Here is a 23,285-nt window from a genome sequence, read left to right as displayed (position 1 = left end):
GTTTGATGGTTGGGGTGCTGTAACCTTTGACCTAGATCCAACACGAGGCAAATGAAGGGGCTTGAAACATGGCAGGCGCACAGCATCGGACGGAATCAAAGCTTTCATTAGAGATCCGTACAAAATCTGTGGAGCAAACATTGATACCTTTGGTTACTCAGGTAAGTGCACGAACATTCAGTCTCACACGGGGCACAGTCGATTTGGTATTCGGCTGAAACATTTTGCAGCATTTGAGCTTCAAAGTGGCAGATGGCGTGAGTTGATCGGTTTCCGATGAAGTCACACGGCTAAAATGACAGCTGAACAAAAGATAAACAATGATCGTGTTTCTTGTATTTCTGAGGCGGTGACGATATTTTCAGAGGGCTTCTCTTGGAAACCACTTGACTACTGAAATATCTGCAGGGTTTTATTGATCTCGGTATTTTCTGAGGCAGAAAAACCTTGATATTTACAAATGCACATATTTATTTTTTATACACACGTCCCGGTCATTCATTCATTTAGAGCCAGACATGCTGCTTCAAGAAGTTTCTATATTTGTTAGCGTGTATAAACTCAGATTTATAATAAGTGCAAAAGAATTTGCCTCTTCACAGACGACTGTGTCACACATAGAAATCTGCAGTGTTGCAAAAATTCCTTTTGCAGTATTAATATTATTAATCACAGTTGCCCATGTGACAAATGACATGCTGCTACAGAGTCCAGTTTCTGATTCACGATGATTCACTGCTGCTCAGCTTCTAAGCCTGCACCACAGGCCAATCCTAACTATTTGTGAATGTTGTTCATTCCACTAAAGGTCTGTTATCGACAGTAGCCTTATGCTGCCTATGTTATCAGGTGTGTTTGTTGACACAATATCAACACACATTATAATTCTGTTCACAGTACATGTTTATGGACAGATTAACTGCTTGTCAAAGTAGTATTTAATAACCCACATTGTACTGAGTGCCAGCATGTCATTCCAAAAAGTGTGGAATGCTGTGTGTACATCATGCTAAGCACAGTTTCACTTGCATTGTCATTTCTTTTGTAAGTTTAATTGGCTTCATTTGTCCTCATGTTTGTAGCGTGGCAGCATTTGATTTGCAGCTATAAATGTAATTTAATGGATCAGAGTTAAAAGCTATTCCAGAGTAAAAACAGAGGTTAGAAATGGCAATTTTGCCTGCAAACCATATTGTCGCTACAGACTGTTAATCTGACCTGGTGTATAGATGGCTTTTCTGAGAAGCACATGTAAGGGAGATAACTGTAAATTGATAGATTGTTTTAAAACTATTGTCATGCCTAAAGAAGCTTTTTGTCTGAGATAAAAATAGGGGTGAATAACTCTGCAATTTATTCATGCCATATTAATACCAAGATTGCAGAATCTTAAGTGCGAACTTCACAGGCCAGTGCTGTATAGAGTAGCTGACATATGAAACCTAGACCCACTGGCAACATGCACTCAAAAAAAAAAAATAGCTTGAAATTTCTTCATTTTTCATTAAGCTATTGGTAATAAAATATCTGCCTGGCTGCCATGGCATAATCCGTTTTGTTTGTATAACAAGTGATTATGGTTCATACATCTTATGCTAACAGGCAAAGGTCAAGCATGACTTTTCAATGTTGATTATGGACTTTGTACCAAAAAATATGGTGTAAGTTGCCCAAAGTTGTTGTTTTACCCTGGGCCCTCTGGTTTCCTCATAAAACTGACCCGCCATCGTATAAGTGAAAAGTTCTTAAGTATGGTTTTAAGCAACAATCAAATGTATATATTTAAATGCACCGTAAAGTTGCCCATTATGGCAGTAGATAGTGCGTGGTACACATGGTAAATGTGCCTGTGATTGTGTGTGGTACATTCTGTAAATTTGACCATGTACCCTTGATGGTGTGTTGTGCTTTCAGCAAATGTACCCATGACTGTGTGTGGCGCTTGTGGTAAATGTGCCCATGATTGTTTGTGGTACATGCTGTAGCTGTGCCCATACCTGTGTGAGGTGCATACATCAAGTGTGCCCATGATTGTTTGTGGTTACATGTTGTAGCTGGGCCCATAACTGTGTGTGGTGCTTACATTATGTGTGCCCATGATTGTTTGTGGTACATGTAGTAGCTGTGCCCATAACTGTGTGAGGTGCTTACATTAAGTGTGCCCATGATTGTTTGTGGTACATGTTGTAGCTGTGCCCACAACTGTGTGAGGTGCTTACATTAAGTATGCCCATGATTGTTTGTGGTACGCACTGTAACTGTGTCCATAACTGTGTGTGAGGCTTACATTAAGTGTGCCTTTCTTAAGATGTGACTTTCTAATTGGTGTTTAACCCCTTAGTGGAGAGATCATGTACAAAACATCTTTGGCCATGTAGCACTTTCAGTCTCTGAGACACACGTGTCTCACTATTCATGTTGGCAGTAAACATTCCATGATGTTACGATAAATTTTCTGATTTAAATGACCTCATAGATTTGACTGAATTTTTCCCATCAGCATTTTCTCTTTTATATGGTTGGTGTAAATTTCTGGTCATTCAGATGAAACTTAACCTATTGGCTGTTCTTAAAAAAGCTTGGAATCTGTTGGAAGTGAAACATCTGGGTGCCTGTATATGCCGTCTGCATTGGTGTAATCATGTATACCAATGAAAATGTCTGTATACTACTGTACATCTGCAGTGTTTGTGTACATGTACAGTATACATGGTTTCTTGGTGGGATAATCATTAGAGTATTTACGGTAGATCTTTTAGTAGAGCTGTTGATGGACAGGGGCTGGCAGTATCTCCCAGAGAGAGTTGGGGTAAAACAGAAATCCATCGTTGTTTGCCGAATGTTACTCTGTGGTTAGGACAGAAAACTGCAAGCCTAACTGCAACATACCAATCCCAGCTCATGCTGGCTTCCACTTTGGGCATAAGTGAGAAGGCCTGCCAGCAACCTGCGGATGGTCGTGGGTTTACCCCGGGCTCTGCCCGCTTTCCTCCTGCCATAATGCTGGCCGTCGCCTTATAAGTGAAATATTCTTGAGTACGGCTTAAAACACCAATAAAAAAATAAATTAAAAAACATACCCCTCTCTAAATGTTGTTTTTTTATTTATTTATTTTTTTTTTCAGATAGGAAAAGCATCTTTATACATGTATCTGCAGTGAAGCACATTGCGATCCTGTGTATGGAAAATTATCAATCTGATTGGGATTGTATTGAGCAAGAACTAAGAGTTAAGGCCAAATATAAACCATTCAGTTTGTGCACTCTTTTAGCAGTCTGATGTGGACTAAGATATTCTCAGATAGTAAGAAACCTAGACTTAATGCAGTAAATACCAAAACACAAAGTCCAATTTACTTGTAAATTTTTGTAGGGTCAGTACACATTAATATAGGAAATTTTTTTTCAAACATTCAAGTTAAATTCAACAAGCGATATTCCCCCTTATTTAAGCATTTATGCAATGTACTGTGTTTTTGGCACCAGTAGAGGGTATCAAAGTGCCTAGCTGTGAGAGTGCAGTTCGTTTTAGTTCTGGGCAGTATTTAGAGGGTGTTTATGTGATGTCATCCTTGTAGTTCACAGACCTGTCAGTCATGTGGGAAGGATATGTGTTGTGTGGTGATACAGGAGAAGTGCTTCAACATGGCTGCCTGAAGATAAAGCATTTATGAAAGGCAGATTTATATTTAAGGTAGTTTCATGTAAATGCGGCACTTGTAGCACAGCGTACACGTCATCCTATTTTTAATTTTCTTCCTGTTGAAATAAATTAATTGCTGTCATATTGTTGTCAAGATAGTGCCCACCCCCACCCTCCAGAAAAAATTAAGTGTTAGGTCCAGTTTTCTCTTTTAATATTAGGTGATATATCCATGTTCGTCTACATCTGGACAGGTTGAAAAAAGATATGTCATATGGAAGTTTTTCTGTCGTTCTCAAAAGTTAGTAATTTACAGAATTTTCCTAAAGCTCTGCAGACCTCAACTTTGACGCCTTATGTTTCTCCTCGCAGGGACAGCCTCTTCTCTCGCTCTTTTAGCCTTCTCTACCTTGTACTATCAGTGACATTTGTGTGATAAGGTGTATTTACAGTTACACGGGGCACCCTCTGGGACATTTCCAATGAAACATTTCCTGCTTTCCAGCAAAAGTGAAGCTGATAAGGCTATCATTAATAAAAGCCTTCATTGTCCATGACTAGACCTACCCTCCCTTCTCTAAAGATTTTATTGGGATTTTTATAGAAGGTGTTTTTATTGATTGTCCTGTCAGTGATAGTTTCTATTAAATCCCTACTTTTTTCATTAGCCAAAATAAAGATTAGTAAAATTCTCTTCTGACCTACCCTATATTTATCTTATACGGTCAGGTTCAGTGAGGAAATATTTTTATTTAAAGTTTGGCCTGATTTGCATGTATAGAGAAGTCCTAAACAAAAGCTTGATCTATTTTTTTCTTATTTATTTGAATGGTGTTTAATGCCATCCATGGCTCAGTTGGCAGAGCTTCCGCTTCGGGAGCGGTAGATCCAGGGTCAATCCTCGGTCGGGTCACACACCTAAGACCTTGAAAGAGGAAGTTGTAGCTTTCTCGCTTGACGTTTAACCACTTGAGTGGGGTCGCTTACTTACCTAAGCTTACTTTAGTAGTCTCATTGAAGCAGCACCAGATAAAAGAACCGTTAAAATCTGTCCCGCAACAAGGAGGCACATTGCAGTCTAAGGATTCCTTTGTCAACATGAAAAATTGTTATTAAAGTACCACACTAAACCTTAAGCGTTCACTCACTCCATACTCTAGAATTTTTCACTTACATGTAGACGTGTATAGGAGGCTGGTTGGGTTTTTGTGGGACAAGGTACCTACAAACACTCCTGACTTAAAGCCAGAGGAAAAACAACAAAAGCTGGATTCGAACTCATGATCTCATTGGTCAAGGGCCTGGCAATCACAGTGAGCCAGCTCTTAAACTATCTGACAAAAATTTTTGTTCACAAAAGTGCATTTTTACAGACAAATATATGTCACGAAATATTATTTTTGGTTCTGAAACACACAACTTTCCTGTAGAATTTCATCCCATGTTCCAAGCCAACCTCAAAACACTTTTCTACACTCATTGGAACTCTCAGAATCAGAAAAAAAGGGCAACTTAGTCATGCGCCAAATTTATTGTCATTTAGGGTAATGATAATGCACTTTTTGGGGCAAAATCATGATTTTTGAAAGATGGGTGGTGGTTAGTCATTTTTTTTTTAAGGTGTAATTGTTTTTCTTTCATTCCATCAGTAAAATTTGGCTGCCATTTTGTAAGGGAAAATTTCTTCAGCGTGGCGTTAAACTGCTGTCAGATAAAGAAATCTAACAGATGGACATGTTTTTAGAAATATTACATTGCCTCTGGTCTCGAACTTGGTGCCTGGTGGGTGATGGGGGACACCCCATTGGGAGCCTCGTCTTGGATCAGTTATCTCACAGATGATGGCTAAACTATGTATCAGTCTGGGAAAGAACGAAAGATCCTAATTATTTGACATTTTTTTGTTGGCAAAAGGCAACATTAAATACAAATTATAGGCGGAAATTAGTTGAGTTAGAAAGCAAATTAATAAATGTATTTTAAAGCTCTACCTTCTAAGCTTTTAACAATTAATGAACTTTCATGTTTATTGCCTGGCAGCACACATTGGAAAAATAGCATAAGTGTAAACTTATCTATCCTCTACAAGAGTGCAGTCATCTGATATTTGACTGGCATCTAGGTGAGGCCCCATAGGGTGGGATTCGAATAGGGTGAACCTTTAGGTAGATTATCTGCAGACGGGGCTTTGGAAATAAATGAATGAAATATTGAGATGGATTCAAGACGTTTTGGATGTGAGAATAATATATGAAAAAGGTGGGACTATGTATAGACTTTATGGTAAGCAGATGTGAGACTGAATGTATTTCTGGCATTTTGATAATGATAGCCAATGACATTCTGTTGACATATTAATGGCTGGAACATGAGCATGTTTCTGTGAGATGTAGACTGTGTGTTAATACGAGAGGGAGGGGGGGGTGGGGTGGGGGAATATGTGTAGGACATCAAAACATTTGTCAACATGCCAACATGAGTTTCTATACATGTACATGTAGGTGTGATTCTGCAGGCAGGTAAAAATAATTTTTTTTTTCACAGAAAGTATTAAAACATAATTATTAAGTTATTCATTTGCCTTTAATCTGCTTAGCCAATGAGAAATAACTATACCAAAAAATTTTTTTTAACTAAAATTCGCAATTTGACTTCTGAATTTTTATTTTTTTTATTTAACATCAGTTTAAGATTGTTCCATTGAGGTTGTTAATTGGCAATTGTGAAATGTAATCTTTATTAAATTGTTGATTTTATGACATTTTTAAATAAATGATCTCTATGGTAACATTCACAATTTTTAAATAAATGATCTCTATGGTAACATTCACAAGTAATATCTGTACCTATAGAATCAGTTCCTCAGAAAATAAAAAAAATATTGGTTAGTCAACTTCCTTACCTTTGTTACATCAAACAAATGATTTTTTTTTTTTTTTGGCGCTAGAAATCTGCTTGCTTTAACCTGTTTTATTGCTGAATCTGCCCGTGTGTGAAAACATTGCCATTTTCAAATATTCAAGCCAATATAAAACACGTGCATTTGTTTGAACATTAATGTTATTTGTTGCTGTGGTAACAATGATGTTTGTTATTGCGAACATGCTGTATCCTCTCCGATCGTACGTGGGAATGTCTTCAGGCAACCTATTGATGGCTGTCGGTTTCCCCCGGGTTCTGCACGGTTTCCTCCCACCAAAATGCTGGCTGATGAGTATGTTCTTGAGTATGGCCTAGAACATGAAGCAAATAAATGTTGCAGACATGCATGTAGCAAAGGAGTTTTGCTCAAGCACTCAGTCTCCGAGTTAGAACTTGTAGTCCTGGCATAATAATTTGGTGAAGTTTCATATCTGCTTATGTAATTTGCATTATTAATCAGGCATAACGCGTCATCAGGTATAAATTATAACACATGCTTGAGGAGACAAAGTACGCGTGTACTATTGTACATGAGAGTCATGGTACAGGTGGGGTAAGTACCAACAGGGACAGAAGAAAATTTAAAAAAAAAAAAAAAACAGTTCATGCTGGCTTCCTCTCCGGCCGTACATGGGAAGGTCTGTCAACAACCTGCAGATGGGCGTGGGTTTATCCTGGGCTCTGCCCGGTTTCCACCCACCATAATGCTGGTATAAGTGAAATATTCTTGAGTACAGCATAAACCCCAATCAAATAAATAAATAAATTAAAAAAAGGAAATAAAAGTGTTATAATTGGACCAGTTTAAGCAAGGGCTTCCTATCTTATCCTATCAGAATTTTAACCTGCAACTGTTAGATTTTTTGAATTAAAAAATGTTGTTGTCATCAAGAGCTGATTGTAATGAAAACTTAAACAGAAACAGCTAGTTAGGGTAATACATACATGTGTATTTCCAGTAAAGGTTAGAAGTTTATCCGGGGAAAATGTCTGTGTAAACGTGCTTTGTGTTATTTTGGGAAGCTGAAAGCAGCACTGTTGTATGCCACACCCAAGTTGGCAGGTTTGGCTTGTATGTGCCACATGTGTAAGCTTCTATGGTGGCCTGTTGGAACCAGATGTAATCATTTCTATTTTGTTGTGTAAACTACATGTAAGGTTTTTTTAAATTAGCTACAAGTCTCCGAGCTGTTCTGTTTGTGCACAAATTCATATGTGTATCACAGCAGGTCCATTCTTAGTCAAACAGACATAGTAAAATCAATATCTCTGTGAGTTCAAGTCCAGCTCACGCTGGCTTCCTCTCCGGCCATAATGTGGGAAGTAACCTGCGGATGGCCTCGGGTTTCCGCCGGGATCTGCCCAGTTTCCTCCCACAATAATGCTGGCTGCCACCAATCAAATAAATAAATAAATAAATCAATCAATCAAAATCAGTAGTATGTACTTTGTAGACTCAGCTACTCAATATCTGTGGAATAAACTACATGTGTAGTATCTGTGTGTTTTTCCGACAATTTACAGGTGGAATTATTTTTTTCTCCTGCATTTCAATAAACACAAGTCATGTCAGGGGCTTGTTGTGAATTGAAAGCAACATATCAAACTGAATATCTGTAAATATTGTATTACAATTTATAATATGATTTTAATCTCAGTTTATGTAGTTTATAAAAGAAGGGGAAACATTTTTTATTGGGTACTGTAATTCTTCAAATATTTTGCATGTTTGCATGGTGTTTATTCAGGCATAATCTGAAGGCTTTGATAAAATTATACCTATACTTATTAGTACACCAATTATACTTATTAAACCAACTGGCCAATTGGCCAACCCAACCAGTTAAGTTTTTTCTTCAAAATCAAATTAAAAACATGCATAAATAGCACTAAAAGTTGCACTTTTATATGTTAAAAGGTTGAGAAATTACAGAAAACTGATATAAGAATTTGGATCTGATATGATATATGCCATATCTTGTTGGCACCTAAGCAGCTATGGGGGCCTGTTGGGACTAAAAGAGTGTATTGTCATATATAAAAGTAAAAAAAAAATTGTGTAAAGTAAAGTGTCCAAACTACAGTTCTAATCAGTGAAAGAATACTCAAAGTCAAATTCCCATAAATCTGCTTCATTCACATATATATTAACATGTACATTAAACCAAGTACAAAACTGTCTTGTGTTGTTATTATGGTCTCTGTAGCTCACCATACTTTATCCTATAAGCTCTAAGTGTTATCAGGCTTGAAACAAACACCAGTTGTATACAGAAGGCTTCCTTAATCGGAAACGCTTGTCTCTCTGAGAGGTGAATGAGGCTTATACCTCCACAAAACAGATAAGGTCCCTATGTCTGATCAAAACCACCTCTAACCCTGAAGAGCTCTAAATGTCAGGCCAATATCTATGGTGAACTCTACTTAAAAATCAACAGAAAACAGTACTTTGCTGTTGTCAAAGATGAGTGTCTTATCTTCTGTGGTATAGAGTATCTTGCCCTGTGAACATATATGTATGTGTGTGTGTGTGTGTATATATATATATATATATATATATATATACATGTATATATTCAGCTTCCTCGCATCATTATGCAGTAAAATATTCTTAAGTACGGCGTAAAATATGAATCAAATAAATATATATTTAGTTTCATGTTATAAATGCAGTGCTGATGGCATATGCCATTTTGTTTCTCAGTAGAACAGTTATTTATTCAAGTTTACAGCACATAGTAGCATTCAGAATTATGCAATGGGGTACCATTTCAATTGCAATTATGATTCAAGTCCAAGATGGATTGATTTTTGTTCTCTGGCAATGTTTGAGTGATGCAGGCTGCGAAAAAAACATAACAAAACATCACAAAGGCAGGAATGGACAATGGGCTGGTAGGAATGGACAATGGGCTGGCAGGAAAGGACAGCTCACAGGCAGGAATGGACAATGGGCTGGCAGGAATGGACAATGGGCTGGCAAGAAAGGACAGCACACAGGCAGGAATGGACAACAGACTGTCAGGAATGGACAGCAGACTGTCAGGAATGGAAAACAGACTGTCGTGAATGGGTAACAGACTATATGGCATGAATGGGCAATGGATTAACAAGAATGGGACAATAGACTGGCAGGAATGGACAATAGACTGGTGAGAATGGACAATAGACTGGTATGAATGGACAACGGACTGGCAGGAATGGACAGCGGACTGGCAGGAATGGACAATGGACTGACAGGAATGGGTAAGAGACTATATGGCATGAATGGGCAATGGATTAACAAGAATGGGACAATAGACTGGTAGGAATGGACAACGGACTGGCAGGAATGGACAACGGACTGGCAGGAATGGACAATAGACTGGCAGGAATGGACAATAGACTAGCAGGAATGGACAACAGACTGGCAGGAATGGACAACAGACTGGCAGGAGTGGACAACCGACTGGCAGGAATGGGCAGCCGGCTGGCAGGAATGGACAACAAACAGGCAGGAATAGACAACAGACTTGCAGGAATGGGCAACAGACAGGCAGGACAAATAACTGGCAGGACAAATGACTGGCAGGAATGGGAAACAAACTGACAGGAACGGGCAACAAACAGGCAGGAATGGACCACAGACAGGCAGGAATGGAAAATAGACTGGCAGGACAAATGACTGGCAGGAATGGACAAAAAACTATCAGGAAAGGACAACAGACTGGCAGGAATGGACAACAGACAGGCAGGAATGGGCAACAGACAGGCAGAAATGGACAGTAGACTGGCAGGACAAATGACTGGCAGAAATGGACAACAGACTGGCAGGAATGGGCAACAGACAGGCAGGAATAGGCAACAAACGGGCAGGAATGGGCAACAGATGGGCAGGAATGGGTAACATACTGTCAGGAATGAGCAACAGACTGGCAGGACAAATGACTGGCAGGAATGGCAACAGACAGGCAGGATTGGGCAACAGACTGTCAGGAATGGACAACCCAACACAGTCCAGAATTACTTTAAACAAGAAAGGTTCGTCAGTGATGCCATCTGAATTTTGAAGCTAAAAATGGATTATATGGGAATGCCATTTACCCCATTTAGAAGAACTCTAATTTTGTTCATCAGATTGATTGAATGGTCCAGGCGTTATACATTAACAGTAAAAGAACCAGTCGGCTGTAACTTCTTCTCAGTATGTAGCATTCCATGGGCTCACTGCGAGCAAGCCAGTGACTGACTACTTGCTCACTACTGCTTGAGGGGCTCATAGTTGACAGGTTTATACTATGGACAGGTACTGGCACATATTATCTTGACTCCTGCCGATGTCCGCAGCTGTTTCGCAGCTAAGTGCACTACTGTGTATCCTGGGCAATTTGGAAGCCATTACCGCTCTAATTATCTCGTAATAATCCCTCGCCCTAATCTACTGGGCACATGCAGACTGGAAATCTGACACAACAACGACTGCTCTGAGGATTGCAGCTGAACTGAGGGTCGTTCACAAAACTGGTGGCCTTTTGTTTTCGGCACTTATCTCTGCTTGCCACAGCTGCAAAATGACTTTAACATTTACGACACCGATGAATACTTCTGACGGTTGTTTATCTGTTTGTTTGTGTGTGGATGTGCAGTAGCAAAAAAAAAAAAAAAAAGAAAATATACAAGCGGTTTCATGTAAACATTTGTTTGTTGGCACATTGGAAAGGCTTTTGGGTTCAGGTCTTTAATGTTTAATGTCTGGGTAGGATGGTAATAATGGCTACCAAAAGAGCCATATGGAGAAGAAAAATTGAATCTTCTGATCCCAAACTTTAAAAAGGTGACATTGGGACTGCACATAAAGAAATTTTATGAAATGCAACTCAGAATGTTTGTTTTCTAATTTGAGAGCAGTCAAAGTCTGGGTATGAAAGAAATTACCTTGAACTCTGTTTATTAGTAAACAGTTGTTGTGCCATTGTCCTGATTTAACTATTAAAGACATCTAAATGAGGACAGAACACTGTTGTGTAACTGCACACTGCCACTGTCTATTCCATACCATAATACTCACTCGCTCGGTGATAGAAAAACCTTACTTGTGCAAGTGCGGAACACTACAACAATGATAGCTTTCTTCAGCTAACTTTTGCGTTTTAATATAACATCATTAGTTTAGATTCCGAACAGTTAGAACCCATTCATTTCTCTAACTAAAACGGCTCTAGATATGGCCCTGACCAATTCAACATGTATTTTTCGATCACAGTGGTAAAGTGTTAACTGATTTTCCTGAAGCTGGATGAAAAGATTACATGCAAATGTACTAAAACTCCTCAAATTTGTCAGGGATTCGTAGAGGTCCAAATTTTGCAAACAAAAATCAGTAACGGCTGTGATTCACAATACTCATCGTTTAAAACATTTATTCAGTTTTGAATGATTTGCCACTCTTTCAGAGGATTCAGTTTACAACTCTCAAATTGTGTATAAATATTTCTGTTGTTGAAATTGAATTCTTTGTTTAAAATATCAGTTTCCATGAGCCAAAAAATTCAGTTTTAATCTCAATTTTATGCACCCTTTTACAATGTGTTATAAAGGACCACGGTTTCCTCTGGACTTTGGCTCATTTCCTCTTGACTCAGGCTCGTTTTCACCACTCATAAACCTGACTGGTCCTCTGGGATGAATACTTCAGTTTGCCCACTGTAAACTGTTACCACAAATGAAAGGAATGAAGAACATGTTGACTGTACAGCTTGGCCCTAGATTACTTTAGTTGTTTGTTCCTCATTAAATTGGATCCCCTTGAGGGTTGTCCTCAATTTATAAACATAACTATAATTAGATATTCTTAGATCTGTATTTTGTAACACGTATGTAAATATGTCATAAATAGATAAATAAATAACAAACAGTTGCAGAAATAGAAAAATGAAACTTGAGCTGAGTGCTTATATGGAACCTGAGAATAGAATTTGCCAGATCTGTGTTCAAAAACAAGGCAAAAAACACTTTTGTCGTTCAGTATAGTTCTTCACAAGTTTCCTGCCAGACACATGCCTGTTTAAATCCATGAACCTTCCTGTGCACAGAGCAGCCTAGAGCCATCATTATACTCGCTCACGTTTGTTAGAGTGTCCCCAGACACTGTCTCAGCGAGTGATGAGTTTGTCTGTCCTGGACAACCAAACCAATTACTGACGAAAACCTGGGGAAAAAAATATCGCCCAGCATTTTGAGAAATGTCCAGTTTCTTGACCTTTGTATCTCCCAAAGGTCACAGAATGTCTTAGACGGTATTATTTCCTCTAACAGCCACCCAGCGGATGCCAGGGTAGGGTAATTTGGCTACGGTCCAAGATGAGTTCCCATGACGATGATGTGTTGTGGCTGAATGCAAAAAAGATATGAGGAAATTTACACCATGAGGAGAAATTTACCTCGATTTATTGAAATGTTCTTTGCTGATTGTGTTAAAATGTGTATTTCTTCCTTTGCTATATTTCATACCTGTAAATTGGATGGGAATTTTTTTGCTTGTAACACATATACACACAGTTGCAATTTTCAGTGCGATTATATGGATTGATTGTATGATTTTGGAGACAAAACCAAATTGGTTGGATTGGTCATATTTTCAACTTAAATATTTTCAAAAAGTATAATTTTATCAGTCAACACAGAATAATGCCTTTAAAATATGCCCGAATAAACACCTTGCAAACATGCGAAAAGGTTAAAGAATTACAGTACCCTCTTTTGAGGGTTGGCTGTTACTTAGATATGTGCTTGAAGTATCCCTGGCAGAGTTCATTGTCCGTGTACATTTTGAAGTTTCGTTTGGCTCAAAAAAGAAAAATATTAACAAAAACAGACAAGTTACGCTATGCAATAGGTACATGTATATTGGCCAAGATGGGTTTCTGGTGAAGTTTATGATTATTACTCTGTAGTATATCCTAAAAAGAGTTGATTGTGCATGTAGAAGGTATATGTTTGCTTTTTTTCTTAAATTATTTTTAAAAAAAGCAGCAATGTTACTCCTGTGTCTGGTTCTAACCCATAACCTGAATCAGGGGGTTAGCCAGAAATGTGCAAGAGGATGTCCAAACATCCATTTTTGAGCTGATTTTGTTAGAGCAGGGTGTTCAGATTTAACTTTCTCCCACCTCACACATGTTAAAAGTACTGAAAACGGGGTGTCCAAATGCCCTAGTTCGTCAGCCTTTTTGCATATAAAAGAGCAATTTTCAGTTCAATTTATTAATGTTATTAATTAATTTTCACAGCCTAATGCCATTTGAATATGTTTAAATAAACACCCTGTAAACCCTGCAAGCACCGGATTTCCTTTTCAGATAGATTTAGAGAGAGAGAGAGTTGCGCAGTAATTAATAGGTTATCATGTACATGTACCAGGTCAGGTGAGGTGTTTTAAGCTCAATTTGTAACTTCAACAATAGCCATAGAATGAATAAATGATTGGAGGTATTTCCATGTTTACTGTCATGAGTGTGATCAAAGAATTGTGTTTTAAAGGCCAGGAAAACCGTCTGAAAACTAAAGTAACCGTCGGAAGAAATTTATGTATCCGAAAGTCAGTATTGTTAAGATTTGCTTTTCAATGAATCTAATGTTTTCTAATCAGGGTTTTGAGCTATTTAGGCTTGAATCCCTGTTGAAATTGTGAGAATGGCTTGAATCCCTATTGAAATCGCTAGACTGGCTTGAATCCCTATTGAAATCATTGGATGGTTTTAAATCCCTATTGAAATCCTTAGAATAGCTTGAGTCCCTATTGAAATCATTAGAATGGCTTGAATCCCCATTGAAATCGTTGGAATGGCTTCAATCCTTATTGAAATCGTTGGAATAGCTTGAATCCCTATTGAAATCGCTAGAATGCCTTTGAATTCCTATTGAAATCATTTGATTGATTTGAATCCCTGTTGAAATCGTTAGAATGCCTTGAATCTCTACTGAAATCATCAGAATGGCTTGAATCCCTGTTGAAATCATTACAATGGCTTGAATCCACATTGAAATCATTGGAATGGTTTAAATCCCTATTGAAATCCTTAGAATGGCTTGAATCCCTATTGAAATCATTGGAATGGTTTAAATCCCTATTGAAATCCTTAGAATGGCTTGAGTCCCTATTGAAATCATTAGAATGGCTTGAATCCCCATTGAAATCGTTGGAATGGCTTCAATCCTTATTGAAATCGTTGGAATGGCTTGAATCCCTATTGAAATCGCTAGAATGCCTTTGAATTCCTATTGAAATCATTTGATTGATTTGAATCCCTGTTGAAATCGTTAGAATGCCTTGAATCTCTACTAAAATCTTTGGAATGGCTTGAATCCCTATTGAAATCGTTACAATGGCTTGAATCCACATTGAAATCATTGGAATGGTTTAAATCCCTATTGAAATCCTTAGAATGCCTTGAGTCCCTATTGAAATCATTAGAATGGCTTGAATCCCCATTGAAATTGTTAGAATGGCTTGAGTCCCTATTGAAATCATTAGAATGGCTTGAATCCCTATTGAAATCGCTAGAATGCCTTTGAATTCCTATTGAAATCATTTGATTGATTTGAATGCCTGTTGAAATCGTTAGAATGCCTTGGATCTCTTCTGAAATCATCAGAATGGCTTGAATCCCTGTTGAAATCGTTACAATGGCTGGAATTGTTACAGTGAGTGGCTTGAATCCCTGTTGAAATCGTTACAATGGCTGGAACTATTACAGTGAGTGGCTTGAATCCCTGTTGAAATCGTTACAATGGCTTGAATTCCTGTTAAAATCGTTAGGATTATTAATAATAATTTCATCAATTTTGTGGTACATTTTGTGAGAAAATGACAAATGGTTACAGGTACATAGCTAAAACTGGCGAGGTGAGGTGTTTTAGTCTCAGTGTGTAAGTTCAACAATAGCCGTAGAATGAATAAATGATTGGGGCTCATAATTCTCAGTGGCATTTACTGTTATCAAAGAAGTACGTTTTAAAAGAGAAGTAAACTAATGTTGTCATCAGAAGACAAAAATCATATCCTAATTTATGAACGTTTTTGACCTCCACTGCGATCAGTATTTTGAAACATTCTGAGAGAACAGTGGGGTGTAGGGAACTAATCTGCACATTTTTTTAAAGTTTGCATCTTAGTGACAAACAAAGCGTCTTTCTGTTCATTTTTATAACAATTGTATGCATAAATTCCACTTAAAAGCAATTTTATCTACAAATCAATGTTGTTCAAGGTTTTTCACTGAGCCTCGTGTTTTCTAATAATATATGAATCATGCAGATAATGTATAAACAACAAAAGAATACACGTCTTGCAGAAAGTTATGGCTTGTTTACATACTTTGCAGCTTTTATTTGAGAAAAAAATTAAGAAAGAGAATGAAATGAGAGACAATTACTGATTCTTCTGGCCTACTTTATTGATTTTGAATGGTCTCTGCTTGTTGGTGAAATAATGGTCAGTACACTGTTAAGGATAAAAGGAAACATTTTTGTATTTATTTCTTAATATGCAGTTATCTGATCAATCAAGCCATAAAATTAGTGAATCAACCATTTTTATAGTTTTCCGGTTTGATTTCAGATCACAACACTTGTCAATCATAAGGAGAGGTCAAAGGTCACAGAGAAGACCCTGAAAACCCTGGTGTGCGTCGGTCAGGCAGTTAACCTTGCTGTGGAGAGGTTCGTTACAGTAGGGGAGACAATTGGGGAGGAAAACCCCGAAATCAAAGATGACATGTGTGATGCGTGTAATGAGGCAAGGGAAGCAGGTACTGTATGGAATGTTATATTAGAAACTTTTTAAAAAAATGTTTAATGCAATCATTTATAAATGTAGTGAATGTTTAATAAGTAACCCTACACACATCACCATCTCAGTCCCTAAAATTAAAAAATAGAGCTTGAATTTTTGTGTTTCACCTAAAAGAGAAGAAACAGCTGAATTTACGATGGAAATAGACATTTGCATACCAGAATTGTTGTTCCAAGTCAGTAAAGCATTTCCCAAACAGCGCTCAACACGTGAGACCACAAAACTGAGAAAGTATATAAAGTACGAAATTAAGACAGATTCTTGAAAAGAGAAGCAGTCAGCAGTTTTTAATGAGATTGGAATGATGGTAGAACATTCTGGCTGATTGAATATAATCAGTATCTGAATCGGAGACTGACCTCTCAAATCAGTTAATCATTTTTTTGTCGATCATTGTACATCAGGTATTGTGGGAAGCAAGCCCAGAATTACGATTTACTCTATATAAACGGACAGCATGTACAAAAGTATCGAACACAGGATCGGCAATGTAATTTTGGTGCCTTGGACTTGTTTAATTCAAAAATCATGGAAAGGTCTTCCAGCAACCTACAGATGGTTATGGCTTTTCCCACCGGACTCTTTTTGTTTTTTCTTCCTACCATAATGCTGGCAGCTGTCGTGAAATATTTTTGAGTACGGCATAAAACACCAATCAAATAAAATAAATCAAAATTAAAAAACCAACTTTTAATGAAGAAGGAAGATGAATCACATATGCCTAATTGTTAAATGCTACAAAGGGTTTGAGACAATAAGTGAATATCTTTCCTTGCTGAGAGGTCAAGTGTTTACTATTTTGTTATAGTGTCAAGTGTAGACAATAACTATGAAAGGAAGAACAGTGGAATGTGTGTGTGTGTGGTGGAGGTGGTGGGGGGGGGGATAAGTTGAAGCGTACATGTACAGTCTGTGCACCTAGCTTGTTGGTCAGTAACTCTGATTGGCTGATACATGTATGCATCAGAACAACGTAGGCTAATAATTTACTATTACAATTTAACAGTAGAAGACTTTCGAGACCAAACTCTTTTATTGCTAAAGGTAGAAAAGGACCTACTGTACAATGTGACCTGTCAAAAATGTTTATTAGGTAACTGTTATTGATCATATTTTTTATACCCATTTGTGCCTGGAAAAACTTTCACATGAAATAATTTAGAGTTCATGAACGATGGAAAAAAATTGAGAAATTACTGACCGTCTGAGAACATGAGAAATTTGTGAAGGAAAGCGGTGGTTTTTGTGCCTCTGAAACAGGTGGTTCGGTAAGCTAATTATGTCAACAGATGGGGACTAAGAGTTTTAACAAGTCACATGATAGACGAGCTGTTTTTACCTTTAAAGACAAAAGAGTTTGAACTCAGAACTCTACAGTGCTAATTGCATTTCATCAATCCTTTAGCGCTACACAGCGTACATTAGATTACAACAATAATAAGATACAAAGTAAGGAACAAGAAATATAATGTGAAAAAGGAAGTTTTCCAACCTTTAACAATTGCCAAATGCATCAGAGTGCTTTTCTCATCTGGATTTGTAGAACACACACTATTGTCGCCAGATATGCAAAAGCCTCTCCTGACAAGATGTCCGTCATAAAAAAATAAAAATTAACCCTAAATGGAATAATTTATCAGTTTAGTTTTAAGCTTTCGTGTAGGACATTAAACCCTATGCTCTCAAGCTTTCACAATCGACTCTCTTGCCTTGGCTTCATTTCAGGGTATTGATGTAACATGGCTAAAGAAAAAAATCCATTAAACTGCAATTTGTGAAAGTGGCTTTCGTTTAAATTCCCATGCTTTTCTTGCAGGTGCCAATATCCAAACCCTGACAGATGCATCGTTTTCAGGACCGCAGGGGGCGGGTCAAACCTTGGCGGAGAAAACGGCAATGGTTCGAGCGGCTCGACAGCTGCTGTCAGCCATTACCAAGGTGCTGCTGTTAGCAGATCGTATCGTTGTCAAGCAGATCTTCATCGCCAAGGACAAGGTCAGTGTGAACTGTGCAAGGTCAAGGTCATATGGGGTAATCAAGAAAATGAAGTTATCCAACCAGACTTTAGCCTTAAAATAGTAACAAAAAATGACTCAGGATATAAAGATCTGATTTTGAATCATTCAGAAATGTTAAAACAGCTTTTCTTTCAGTATTCAGTGAGTTAACATTGGAACAATCTTGTATGATAAATGGCCAGTTGATTTTATAAGAAAGTTGCCCGAATCACTCTGTTTTGTACATAATATACTTTTCATATTTCTTGTGATAAATATGAAATGTTTTTTGATCCAATAAATCAGAGATGTGTTACTCTCCACACTGTGAATGTGCCCTAATTTCTCAGCCTTTTCGCATAGGAAAGAGCAGTTTTCAGTGCAATTTATGGACGTTTTCTTTATTTTGATTTTGAAGACAAAAGTACATTGGTTGGATAGGCCAGTTTTAGGGCTTCACAAAATGCATAATTTTATCAATCAGCACAGAATAATGTGTTAAGAATAAACTTGAATGAACACCTTGCAGACATGAAAAAAGGAGGAAAAAATGATAGTAAATTTTATCTATCAGAAATCACTTTTAGTCAAATCAATAAAATTAAAAAATGTAATTGAATCTGATGTTACAGAGAGTTCATAATTTAATAAAATTTGAGCTCTCGCTGTCGATGGGGCTTTAGTGACAATAAGTTGTTACTGAAGTGTGACTGTGCGCAGTTTAATGTTCAGGAAGACCGCTCAGTGTCTTCCACCAAACTGTAGGGTGTGCATTTCTGTACATTACCTGTGGGAAAAGTTCATCACTAACCTGCTAATGACACCGTGGAACCAACTCACTATACATGTGAAAAAAATCACAGAATATCAGTGTTCCCCCTCCCCCCCCTTCCCAAAAAGTGTTTATTATGTCAAAATACGCTTGTGTTGATTAAGTGTAGGATTGTCTATGATACACTAGATTGTAGTTGGTTATCATCTTCTATCAGGGTAATCTATGTTTTATATATAGTATATACATGTAAATGACTTTGTGTGAATGTGTGTGTGTGTGTGTGTGTGTGTGTGTGTGTGTGTGCATGAGGGACTGAAGGATGGTTGGTTTGTAACTAACTGATCTCCCTCAGAAAACACATTATTATTGTTGATAATATTATTATTGTTAATATTATTATTATTATTATTAAATTCCAATGGTTTATCCTGGGCATTCTGGTATCCGCCACTAATGAAATGGACTGTGAAAACTTTTCGGATTTGATTTAACCTCATTGTAATCATGTATGGGTTCATTCTCCACAGGTGCTGAACAGCTTGAGCTATTTTGAAGGCGTGTACAATTTCCCAGACTTTGTGAAGGCGTTCAGACAGTTTGGCAACGACATGGTGGAGTTAGCACATCTAACTGGAGACAGGCAAAATGTGAGAAGTCAGAAAAATCAGTAATCAATAATGATTTTCAATAATGAGCCTATATACATATATTCCTTGGTTCTGTTGTATGAGTGACTATTTCTGATTAATTGATTTTGATGTACAGTGAGAAGAAGCATGGAAATGATTTATTTGATTAATTTGATTGGTGTTTTACGCCGTACTCAAGAATATTTCACTTATTTCACGACGGCCAGCATTATGGTGGGAGGAAACCGAGCAGAGCCCGGGGGAAACCCATAACCATCCGCAGGTTGCTGAAAGACCTTCCCACTTACGCCCGGAGAGGAAGCCAGCATGAGCTGGATTTGAACTCACAGCGACCGCAAGCACGGAAATGAATGTTAAAAAATGAACCAGTGTACTTTAACTCTTCAACCTTTTTGCTGGTTTGCAAGATGTTTTTTTCCAGCTAATTCTGAAAACATTAGTACACGTTGACATATGAAATTATACTTTTTATGAAGCCCTCCAATTGGCCAATCCAAACAATGTAGTTTAAATCCAGTTACAAATACGCATAAATTGCACTCAGAGTTGCTCTTTCATACGTGAAAAGATTGAGAAATTAGAGTAGTTGATGTTGCTTTGGTGTACAAGGGATAAATTTGATGGCATTGTTCTGATTATTTATGAAACGTGTATTCTTTTGATTTACAATCTGTTTGATTTGAATTGATTAGTGCAAATTGCCTGAATAATTACATTTCACAAAGCATTCCTAAATAGCTCCAGAAATGTCTGCTGATATATATTTGTTTAGTACTGCTCAGTAACAAAAAAAAAAAACACAGTAGAATTCTCTTCCTGTATGTGAACATACGATATTTGACCCAAAAATTTGTACATGACCAAATTCCTCATTTTACCTGATTCTGAGCTTATAGGTGTTTTGAGGTTTGCTGATATCATCATGATGGAAAAGTGTAAGTTTCAGCACAAAAAAAGTCATATGTATAGACCCTCAAAAATGGGCCTCTGAAAATGGGCATTTTTGGCAGTTACAATTATCATTAAATGTCTTATATGTCAAATCCCCTTTAATAACTAAAATGAAGATGGGTGTGTGACTTTCTTACCCCAGGATCTGAAGAGTGACAAGCAGAGAGCTCAGATGGGAGCTGCCAGGACTGTACTAGAGAAGTCCACAATGATGTTGCTCACATCCTGCAAGGTAAAACACAGACCCATGTGGAACAATGTCTTTAGTAATCTCTAGACTGGAGGTTGTTTGTGTTGATGCAGGGCATAATAGTGAATTATCCAACTGTTTACTTAAAAAAAAAATTTACAGTGTTATTTACATGGTAGTTTTGTCGTGTACTAAACAGTTAAGGACCGTCCCCATAAATTGTTTGCATTCGTTTAGTTTATTTTTCTCGGAAAAACCAAACCCAATTTACACCCTTCCTTTACCACTTGGTTTAAACCATTTAAAGAAATCAAGCGAATCCCCATATCAATCGACCACTGGGTAGTGATACATTTAAATGTGGTTGTCACTGTGTCAACCTGTGATCGGTAAAGAGAATGTCAGCGCGAGTCTACACTAGAAAATAAAATCTGGTAACTCTTTAAGTCAGTCTGCCTGTCCCTCATGCAGTCTACACTAGAAAATAAAATCTGGTAACTCTGTAAGTCAGTCTGCCTGTCCCTCATGCAGTCTACACTAGAAAATAAAATCTGGTAACTCTGTAAGTCAGTCTGCCTGTCCCTCATGCAGTCTACACTAGAAAATAAAATCTGGTAACTCTCTAAGTCAGTCTTCCTGTCCCTCATGCAGTCTACACCAGAAAATAAAATCTGGTAACTCTGTAAGTCAGTCTGCCTGTCCCTCATGCAGTCTACACTAGAAAATAAAATCCAAAGAAACAACAACAACTGTTACTTTTTAATGCAGGACATTGTCTCAAGTCATAGTAACTCTCTAAGTCAGTCTGCCTGTCCCTCATGCAGTCTACACTAGAAAAAAAATCTATTAACTCTGTAAGTCCGTCTGCCTGTCCCTCATGCAGTCTACACTAGAAAATAAAATCCAAAAAAAAGAACAACAACAGTTACTATTTCATGCAGGACATTGTCTCAGGGCATGGTAACTTTCTAAGTCAGTCTGCTTGTCTGTCAGCCTGCCTGTCCGTAAGTCAGTCATACGAACGTGTTCATTTCTCACCCATGATTTTGTGTTTTATATCAGGATGGTTATAGTATTTAAGTGTGTTCAAACTGCCAGAGAAATGCTTACAAAACAGTCCTAGGGTAGAGATAGTTCCTCATGGTTATAAAATTTAGATGCATTATTCTTAGTTTGATTTGGTGTTTTACGCCGTACTCAAGAATATTTCCCTTATACAATGGCAGCCAGCATTACAGTGTGAGGAAACCAAACGGAAACCCATGAGCATCCTCAGGTTGCTGCCAGACCTTCCACATACGGCCGGAGATAGATGCATTGTCTTCTTGTAAATGTCCTACTAAGGACTTGCCAATGTTGTTGATTTCAGACGTCCCTGCGTCACCCTGACTGCGACTCTGCGCGGACTAATCGCGAGGGCGTATTCCGCCTAATGCGTAAGGCACTTGACCTTGTCCAGCACGTTGTCTCCGATGGAACGTGCCAGTCTAACGGAGACATGTCGCCCACAGTCAATGGGGATTCTGGGATAGGTTTGGCGACCAGTCAGCCTACGGCTAGCAGGTGCATCAAAGATTTTGAGGTTAGTCAGTTGCATGTTTTCAACCGCCTTTGTTCATGTTTTGTAACCCTGTTTGTTCATGTTTTGTAACCCTTTTTGTTAATTTTTGTAACCCGCTTTGTTCATATTTTTAACCCCCTTTGTTCAGGGATCGTATAGCATCCAAACCTTAAAAGTCCTGGAATTAAAAAAATTACGTTTTCCAGGCCTTGAATATCTTGGAAATTCCGGTTTTTTTTTTGTAATTGGGCCAGGGACAGCGTTGACATTAATACTACAGAACCAAGCTTAACAACTGTGTACATTATGACAACATTCTCTTGGAGAAATTTGTTTCCAACATCTTTTAAATTGCCGATTACATGATTGTGTTTATCTGAAGGACTGAAAGTTCAACTAATTAAGGCCATTTTAGATTGCCTCAGGTTTGTGTGAGCGTAGAATATTTATTTCAAGCAGCCTGGAAAATATGAATTTTTGAGCCCAGAAAAGCCTTGAAAAAGCCTGGAAATTTCAAATCTCTGAAGTCTACCAACCCTGGTTTGTTTTCTTGATTTTTATCTCAGCCAGTGAAATTGACACTGGCTAACTTTTGTGGATCAAAGGTCGTAAAATAGTTAACCTCCCTTCCCGTCATGAACACATTGTCTCCAAAACTGATGGGTCGCATCGTTTCACTGTTCTTTGTGCTGAAATACCCTAAATGATTTAAAATTTCACCCTCAAAAGTGCATTTTTAGAGGCAAATAAATGTTACAAAATGT

At 37.8% G+C, this 23,285-nt stretch overlaps 1 protein-coding gene across 2 annotated transcripts in view; it reads left to right on the top strand.

Annotated features, from left to right (window-relative positions):
- The first annotated feature begins 68 nt into the window (after nucleotides 1-68).
- LOC135464621 (alpha-catulin-like) overlaps nucleotides 69-23,285 on the top strand; it is a 32,070-nt gene continuing 8,853 nt past the window's right edge. For both annotated transcript variants that reach the window (XM_064742076.1, XM_064742075.1), the window contains exons 1-6: nucleotides 69-161; nucleotides 16,164-16,353; nucleotides 18,214-18,392; nucleotides 19,697-19,816; nucleotides 20,913-21,002; nucleotides 22,330-22,542. In XM_064742076.1, coding sequence (XP_064598146.1) covers nucleotides 69-161; nucleotides 16,164-16,353; nucleotides 18,214-18,392; nucleotides 19,697-19,816; nucleotides 20,913-21,002; nucleotides 22,330-22,542 — 885 coding nt within the window. The remainder of the gene's footprint in view (nucleotides 162-16,163; nucleotides 16,354-18,213; nucleotides 18,393-19,696; nucleotides 19,817-20,912; nucleotides 21,003-22,329; nucleotides 22,543-23,285) is intronic.

The sequence above is a fragment of the Liolophura sinensis genome, chromosome 4, assembly GCF_032854445.1.
Source record: "Liolophura sinensis isolate JHLJ2023 chromosome 4, CUHK_Ljap_v2, whole genome shotgun sequence".
NCBI lineage: Eukaryota > Metazoa > Mollusca > Polyplacophora > Chitonida > Chitonidae > Liolophura > Liolophura sinensis.
Note: the sequence above shows the minus strand (reverse complement) of the source record. Positions and strands in the feature narration are given on the sequence as shown.